The sequence below is a fragment of the Nansenia antarctica genome (genome assembly GCF_963989245.1).
Source record: "Nansenia antarctica genome assembly, chromosome: 16".
NCBI classification, from domain to species: domain Eukaryota; kingdom Metazoa; phylum Chordata; class Actinopteri; order Argentiniformes; family Microstomatidae; genus Nansenia; species Nansenia antarctica.
The window spans coordinates 13,068,766-13,077,795 of record NC_137686.1 but is presented as its reverse complement, the minus strand read 5'-3'; the positions used below and the strand labels follow the sequence as shown (position 1 = coordinate 13,077,795).

The window sequence follows — 9,030 nt, the reverse complement described above, 5'->3', positions numbered from 1 at the left end:
TCAGTGCAGAAAACGTGACAATATTAAGTGAACTGTAAAGTGAATAACTTGTGCGTAGGGTGCAACAAACACAGTTAGCGCAGCAGTTCTCGAGTCAAGTACCGCTGTAGGCCGACATCTCCCAAGGTGTTGGCGTCCAGCTTGTTGGCGTGGACCTCCAGGCTGAGCTTCTGCAGGGTCTTGGAGAGGTGGTCCCCGCCGGCCGTCTGGCCCAGCTCCTCCTGGCTGGCCTTGTACAGGCTGTCCGGGACCAGGAGGGTCACCCCGTAGCCGCTGTTGTCGTGGATGTGGTTGTTGCACAGCTTCAGCTGGGGCTGAGGGAGGACCTGGGGTCGCGGGGAGGAGGTCCGTCAGAACAGGACGTTATTGATCATCGACTGACATAGGATCGATTTTATTGACTTTTAAGAACACGACTCCTCAGGTCCTCTTTGTACTCCACTCATGTCTTACTGAGGACACGCTGGTGAAGATCTAGGTTCCTCATATGTGACAGCGGCTGGTGAAGTCGGCAACCGACCAAATGTTTTATGCTGAACATTTTTTGATGAATTTCAGCATTGTTGAAAATCAATGACACACTCGCTCGTCAAGCCAAAATACTGCAATGCAATGGATTCGGTGAGTAATCCCCACTACTCTACACATATAGGTAGTAGTAGGGATTACTCACTGAATCCATTGCATTGCAATATTTTGGCTTGACTAGCGAGCGTGTCATTGGTTTTCAACAACGTTTAAATGTATTTAGGTTTTTCTGAATAAAAGTCAGAACATTTTGATTGGTTGCCGACTTGTTCCCCCTTTCACCAGCTGCCGTCACATGTTCCATATTCTCCTCTGATGCTTTTTGAGGACTAAGTGAGTGCAGGACAGGAGAGGACATGAGGAGTCGTGTTCCAGACAGTTATGAAAAGCCTTCCGTTATTCCAGTCACCTTGAGGAAGATTCCTCCCCGGGAGTCTTTGGAGTCCTTAGCGGCCTGCTGGCCGCAGTGGTGGATCTCGTTCCCATGCAGCTCTGCAGTGCTGCCGGGGTGCAGCTCCACCCCTGCTCCCTGAGAACACCACCAACACCATCAACACCACCACTAACAGGTCAGGTCTAGCCTGGACCTAACCTTGCCTGCCCAGGTTTGACCAGCAGAGGTAGAAATTGGAGGACGGTCTCATTGATGATGCATGGAACAGAATGAGGAATGGCATCAAACACACACACACACACACACACACGTCATTCCATTCCACGCATTACAATGACGACCCTGGCGGAGGGAGAGAGCAGCGTCTGTACCTGAGCGCCAAAGATCTCACAGTTCCTCATGACCAGCGAGGCTCCGGTCAGGACACACCCCCCCGTGCCGTCACACTTCAGGGTGCAGTTCTCCAGGGTGGTCTGTCCTGACTCCACCACCACCACGCCGTTGCAGGTCCCGTGCTGCACCAGCGTCAGGTTCATCAGCGTCACCTCGGACGATTTGGACGCCACGAAGTTGTCCTGGGCCGGGCTGGAGTAGAACACCACCTCGTGCCTCTCTCCTTCTCCTGCGGGGGGGGGGTGTTTCAAAACTCTTACCTTCCCTTTCAGTACACCGATATCTATATCCCACATTGAAATCCCAAGAGCTTTATTGTCCATCGAACATTTTCTTTCTCGTCGGTTCATCACAATACATTCAGACTTGGTATTATTGGAAGAAGGAGGTATTTCACCCTTGATGATGATGTCATCAGTGAGGGACGCCAGAGCGTCGGCCTGGTACTCTCCTGGGAACACCACCACCGTGTCACCGGAGAAGCAGGAGTCCAGAGCTGCTGACAGGTTGCTGTGCTGCAGGATCAGAGTGTCTGACGAGAAGTTCTTGATCTGTGTGGGTCACGGTGGAATAAACGGTTCATTTATATTTATTTATATTCTCCCATTGCCTCTGGTTCTTGTCCCCTGGTTTATCATATTGTTACTCCCTATAGCCCCTAGACCAGGGGTCGGCAACCCGCATGCGGCTCTTTTGCCCATCTTCAGTGGCTCCCTGTGGCTTTGACCACAAATTATATGGAAATTAACAACGATTATTTATTTTTTACGTTGCCGCGGTCTCTCTCCTTGAACTACAACTCCCTGCTTACGCTGTAATGTTGTACGTGGGCCAATAGGATTCGGATATGTTGGCACATGACTAGTATTATACATTTTGACTGGACCCAACACGAGACTGGATGTGACGTTTTTTTTTCAAGAGTAGACCTATATCCACAGGGATTGACGAAGTACTGCGGCAGGCAAAGAAAGAAACTATCCACATTGTCTACAACTTTGTGGCTAGATTTATAGACGGACATCGGCGACGCACATCGATGAACGGGAGCCTCCCAGGGAGCGCTATTTGCCTACTTATAAATGCAAAAATCGGCTTGTCTTTAGCTCAAACCGTTTCCGAATTATGAACTTCTAAAGAAGGTATGATATTTGGGAGCGCCGGCGCTCCTGTGGGTCTGAGAGGGTTTAGATAGTAAATAGTGAAAAGAGGATGAGGGAGGCTAGTTTTCATTTGGTACTGTAGTCTACAGTCTGTAGATTTGTCTATTTTTTGGCTGATCTCTTGGTTTGCTCACTTCCTCCAGATGAAATTACAAATGTATCCATATTTTTTCTCATGCTAGTATAGCCAGATAAAAGTATCAACCCACCTGTTAAAAGGCACCAGAATACACGAAATTGCATCTACTCTGTTAAAAATGTTTTGGGGGGGAACCCCCCAGACCCCCTTTACGCTATCCTAGTGTTTAACTTTTGTAAAGCACAATACGTTTGCATTCGGTTGTATGCATATGTGCTAAGGCTTATGTATTTGTAGCCTACTTAGTAATTTTGATAGTAGGCTAATATAGCTTATATATACACTTACAGCATGTGTTGCCTTCATTATAAGGCTTATATAAGGCTTTTCATTTTTTGCGGCTCCAGACAGATTAGTTTTTTGTTTCTTTGGTCCAATATGGCTCTTTCAACATTTAGGGTTGCCGACCCCTGCCCTAGACGCTATATGGTGTAACAGCAAAGCTGTGATCTGATCAAACCTCTGTAATAAACAACAATAAATAACGCAAAACAGCTGTAGCTCCGACTCCTACTACACAACTAAGTTGTCACCACTCATGTTCCACATGTGTGCAGCAGACTGAGGAGAAGCAGACCCACCATGTCTGTTGTCATCATCTGGGCCACGATATGTGTCACACTCTTCCCTGATCCTCTCTGGCCCTTTCTGCGCTTGGATATCTGGCAGTAGAAAGTCCCATGCCATCCCACCCTTATACACACACACACACACACACACACATATATATATATATATATAGGTTAGGTTATGAATAATAAAATATGTATAGTTAAAATATGTATATGTATGTGACCCAGGGCTATGGTGTGACCAGTGTGGGTACTGGTATCGGTACAGGGCGTGTCGGTACCGAAGGCGCAGCTCCTCCCAGATCTTCAGGAGGTTACAGATCATGGACAAGTCGTAGAACTTCTTCCAGCACTCCACAGCCTCCCATGGCAGGGCCTCCCCGTGGATGTTGGTCTGGAACTTGGTCAGCTCCTGGCGCTTCCTGCGGTACTCCTTCAGGGTCTTCCTGTAGCGCTCGCTGAGCGGACCAGGGATGGTTCCATCCTGGGTGTCGTAGTAGCTGGAACAGAGCATGAAGTGTCCTGCCCTGAAGTGGTCTTTATTCTTTGATTCAGCACGAACATCAATGAACGAATTATACACTAATTATGAACTAATATATACAGACGATGTTGTGTATTAATCAGAATACCGCCAATGGTGTCAATGTCACTTTAACATTATACTTTGTGAAGATAATAATAATTTTACCACAAAGTGAAATACCAAACTGAGAAATAATCACAACCAATTGTCAATGATGATTATGTAATCAAGGTATGTCAAAGAAACACAGACAGAGTCATATTTCCAATTGCATGCATAGTAAACATGGTTATTACTCACAGCTGAAGGCGTTTCTCAATGAGCCCAGCGTACTCCTCACACTCCTCCTCATCGTCCCAGTCTCTCCACAGGAAATCGTAGAAAAACCTGCAGCAGAGAGATTCATACAGGCTGTACTCTAACCTGCAAGAATTCTGTGCACAAGATCTCAGGTGTCAAAAGCTGACCTACACTGCATTACATTTACATTGTTGGCATGTAGCAGACACCTTTGTCCAAAGCGACAAATACATGGGAGAATTTGGGGAGATTGAACACCAGACTGGAGGCAGCATTCTGGATGAGCTGCAGAGGACCTAGACACAGATTAACCCTAAACTAAAACCTCCAATTTAGGTTTTCTATTTAGATTTGTATGTAGTCAAAGACCAGGCTTATCTGTTTCTGGCAAACCTTGGGGTTTCAATGTTCAGATATCCTCAATAGTAATAATAATACAAAGTAAAAGAAAAAAAAAAGTTTTATTGCCATGCAATCAAGTTGTCAGTCAATTGTTGGAATTTGTTATTTTATGCGGCCATAGATGGCGACCCTGGCGACCCTTGCTCAAGGACACCTTGACACATAACCAGCCATGGTTTGAACCGCCGAACTGCCAACCTTAGACGCCGGCTCTACCTCCTGAGCCACTGCCGCCCCCTAGTATTTACCTTGCATGTTCCAGGCACTCTGCAATGCTATCCACAGCAGGGCCCAAACCTTGTACAGGATAGACATCCAAGATTGGCACAAAGTAATCTTGCTCCTTCAGGACCTCTTCAACCAGCTTTCTTGGCAGGTTGGTGATATTGGAGGAGAATGGTTCCGCCACAGAGACTGACACTCGAAGAGGGACCATTTTGTCTTCACATGGTGAACAGTTGACCTAGACATACACAATTATAATAATAATAATAACGCAAATTAGAGGAGATAATGAAATAAAGTGTTTATTGTTCTTAATATTTCAAACAACCATGAACTGCAACTGGAGGTTGACAGTTGAATGTGGCCTACTGTGTATTTTGTTTCAAACGCTAGAGGGAGCCCCTGTCAAAGAAAGTGTTTGCTGACACTTAAGCATAGTTAAGGTTGCAACGAACTTGCGAGCGAATGTCATCTATCTCTGACTTTGTACACTAACAGCCACACACCCCGCTATTCAATTGGATTCAGTCAAAGTAAATACAACACTTGATACCTCGACGAGCACACCGATGGAAGGCAGGTCCCCGACAATATCATCGCAGTTGACCAGATTGACATCAGCAATATCAACCAGGAAGAGGTCGGGGGCAGCTTTCCACACTGCGGTCCAAGACTGTTGTCTGGCCAGTTTGTCAACGATGTACACGGCGATCGCTGCATCCGCCTCTTCTGCCTAAAAGTCAATTTAGTGACAAATGAGATGTTTATCAAATATGTCGTGAGCTTAGAATGATAAGGTTCTATCTCCGTTTAGGGCAGTTCAGAGATATTGAGCGTCAAAGTTGTTACATTCCATTATGTTTTGTGAGATGGAACCTTTGTATTTTATGAATTACTAACTCAAAAATGTCAACATTTAAAAAAAATAACACCACACAGGCATTAATAAACACCTAATGGATCAGATTATGTAAAAAACTCAATTTTGACAAAAATGGAGATAGAACCTTATCATTCTAACGTCACGATGTGTTAAATTGTTTTTACTTCTATCAAAGTTAGAGCCATGCTAGCTAGCTAAGGTAGCTGACTCACCGAATGCTGCTTGGGGATCATCTGATCACAGAACAGGGCGACCCGCTCGTCGTACGTCTGCGCCTGGTGGGAGATGAAGATCTGGGGCAACATGTGAGCCTCCTCTTCATCACCATCATCATCATCATCATCATCATCTTCTTCTTCTTCGTCGCCGTCGGGATTGGGACGGAAAAGTTCCCCTCTGGTGAAAGTGGTTTTGCTCCTGACGATGACAGAAGGTTCGTCGCCGGTCAGATCAGGACTGTTGGACGAGGCCTTCTGGAGGGTCGACGCCTCGCTGGAGTCACTGCCTCTCGATGTCGTTTCTTCACGAACATCTTCATCCTCACCCGGAGGAGGAGGTGGCTCTGGGGAACAGGTCGCCATCGTCTGAACTTTGTTCGATAATTTATTTTCTATATAGTTTAGTGATAACTGTGTGAGATGTTGTAGCTACTCGCAAATACCCTGGAGTCTGGCGTAAACGGCAGTTGGTGAAGAATTCGAACGTACTCCGGTCTGTCTCGCGAGATCATGGAAGCGGAAGGTTTTGAAAATTGAAGCGCGAGACTGAATACTGCTCCGTCCATAATAATAATAATAATAATAATAATAATAATAATAATAATAATAATAATAATAATGATAATATATGCCATTTAGCTGACTCTTTTATCCAAAGCCACATACATTGCAGTGAGTGCATACCTTTTTCAGTAGGCTTATATATGGCCCAAGCGGGTCGCCGTTGTTGTGATATAACTGTGTGAGATGGAACTACTCGCAAACACCGAGTCTGGCGCAGTATCTCTTTAGTAGGGGAGGAAGGGTTTGGACGTCACACTTCAACTTGAGGATTGATTGATTGAGAACTGTATTAGAAGATTTGCAGAAGTAGGTACATGAAAGTACATATTACATACAAGGTCAACTAACAGGATAAAAACCCAAGAAAGCCACTGGCTTATTTCAATTGGGGTCCTTGATTCTCAATTCATCGTGGTGAGACCAACGATCGACGTTTTGTGTTTTTCATGTCAAATTGTAAATATTCAGCACTTCATTATTTTTCTTCTATGCTTTTACACAATGGGTTTATAACAAAACAATTATTACCATTAAACAGTATAAAGGGAAAGCTATAGATTAGATTGTTTCTAGCTAGCTAGCTAGTTGTTCAATGGTTGTTGGTTGTACATCCCGCCATATGTATCAAAGGATGCGAAGTTCTAATGTACCGGAGACGTGACAGGCGCGTGAGACTGCCATATATATATATATCATACCTCCGTTTTATATGTATTTATCATCATATTTTTCGATATATAACGGAAGTATGATATATGGCAGATATATGGTATATATGTGTTGAGCTTGGGTGCACATGAATCGCGTATGAACAATAAGTAAAGCAGACTCGGCATTCTCTTCAGCATTAGGACGTACCTTCATACAAGAACAGAATAACAGTGCGACTGCTACCGTAGTACACAGACTAAGGGCGTCATCAAATATACTGTATATATATATATATTATTATAAATAAAATAAAAACGCGCCCCCCCTGCAGTACCCCCACGCCCCACAGTTTGGGAAACACTGTACTAGCTTATATTAAAGCTGCACTGTTGCGCATTTCATGAGAAGTTGTCAGAATAGTTTCTTATACAACATATGTGTATGTTTACATGTGAACATGTAAAGATACTTTATTTGCACTTAATTATACATTCATATTTTCATAGTTTTTGTACAGAAACAACTCACTAAAATTGACTATTGCATAACTGATTTGGAGGGGGAAAATCCACCTCTACCCCCCCATTCGGTACCATGCCATATCGTGGCTTTTGCTGAAATGACGCCACTGGTCTCGTAGCCTATTGGAGTGTGTGTGTGAGTGAGGGAGAGTGAGAGGGAGAGCTTTTGTGAGCCCGCATGTAGGCTATGATGTGTCTCTTTCTGGTACCCCAATAATCTTTTTTGGCTCTCAGTCTCCGACTGCCCTAGCAGGATCCGGGTCTCATATCCTTCTCACCTTTTTCACCCCGACCTGTTTTCATGCCTGAGTACTGCTCCATGCACGGTGGGATATCTCTTTAGTACTGCTCCATGCACGGTGGGATATCTCTTTAGTACTGCTCCATGCACGGTGGGATATCTCTTTAGTACTGCTCCATGCACGGTGGGATATCTCAGCTGTCATGTCCATAATCAGCTTGGTACCAGTTGAACAAGTCTAGGTATCCTATACCCAGCGTTGCTGAAGCCTCATCAGGTCCACTATCTTGCAAGCTAGTCTGGCCCAGATATGCTGGCGCCGATGGCTATCAGGTCGACTTTAGACTCAGACTTATTTATACATGAAACACAACACATCTGACAGTTCTAGTAAGCTATTAAGCTATGTTATAACTTACAAACATACCTTAGATTCGATACACAACTACAGATGGTAACAGGCTGTGTTGTGGCCAGTTAACTCGTATATTAGCCAGTGTCACTATATTAGTTTTACATCTAATAAACGAATCTAACAGTCTAATTTACAGCCTACACAGTTATTGCTCTACTGCCTCTTTCTGTCATTGTCTTTTTAAACTATCTTTGCTTATATAGTGTTGTTTATCACTGTTTATTATTGTTGCATTTAAAATATATATATATTGTTGTTTGTATCTTTATGTCTTATGCACCAACCACACCAAGTCAATTTCCTGTATATGCGAATATACATGGCAATAAAAAATTATTCTGATTCTGATAGATCAGCTGCTTTGACCCACATGTCCACTATGGCGGACATCAAGAACTTCCTCTACGCCTGGTGCGGCAAGAAGAAACTGACTCCCAACTATGACATCAGAGCAGCTGGGAACAAGAACAGGCAGAAGTTTCTCTGTGAGGTGTGATTTTGTTGTTGTTGTTGTTCATTTACATTTGAACTATTTAGCAGATGCTTTTATCCAAAGTGACTTACGATTACAGATTAGTCTCCCTCGAGTAACCTAGGGCTAAGTGTCTTACTCAAGGACACGCTAGTGGTGGTGTTCCCAGGTGGAAGTTGAAGTCTTGACTCTTTCTGTTGTCTTTTGCAGTCTTTTCCAAACAACATTCCCATATTGAAGTGTGATGTATCGTTGATCTCCTCCTCCTCATCTTCATCTTCGTTCTCTTACTCTTCCTCCTGGTCTTAGGTTCGTATCGAGGGGTTCAACTACACTGGGATGGGGAACTCCACCAGTAAAAAAGACGCCCAGTCCAACGCTGCCAGGGACTTCGTCAACTACCTGGTCAGAGCTGGAGAGATG

At 44.3% G+C, this 9,030-nt stretch overlaps 2 protein-coding genes across 2 annotated transcripts in view; one reads left to right on the top strand and one right to left on the bottom strand.

Moving 5' to 3' along the window:
- Nucleotides 1-74: 74 nt before the first annotated feature.
- Nucleotides 75-5,830, bottom strand: LOC308171966 (testicular spindle-associated protein SHCBP1L-like; the record flags this gene model as incomplete). Its single annotated transcript, XM_080546878.1, has 10 exons — nt 75-326; nt 938-1,057; nt 1,294-1,544; nt 1,713-1,866; nt 3,199-3,310; nt 3,471-3,689; nt 4,016-4,102; nt 4,666-4,880; nt 5,196-5,375; nt 5,738-5,830. 10 exons carry the CDS (start codon nt 5,828-5,830, stop codon nt 75-77), a joined length of 1,683 nt encoding a protein of 560 aa, XP_080403004.1.
- A 2,669-nt stretch (nt 5,831-8,499) lies between these two features.
- Nucleotides 8,500-9,030, top strand: part of LOC308171965 (ATP-dependent RNA helicase A protein-like) — a gene marked incomplete at its 3' end in the record, with an annotated part of 60,267 nt that continues 59,736 nt past the window's right edge. Inside the window, exons 1-2 of the mRNA XM_080546877.1 lie at nt 8,500-8,625; nt 8,917-9,030. The exon at nt 8,917-9,030 is cut by the window's right edge and continues 27 nt beyond it. Coding sequence (XP_080403003.1) covers nt 8,506-8,625; nt 8,917-9,030 — 234 coding nt within the window. The 5' untranslated portion in view covers nt 8,500-8,505. The remainder of the gene's footprint in view (nt 8,626-8,916) is intronic.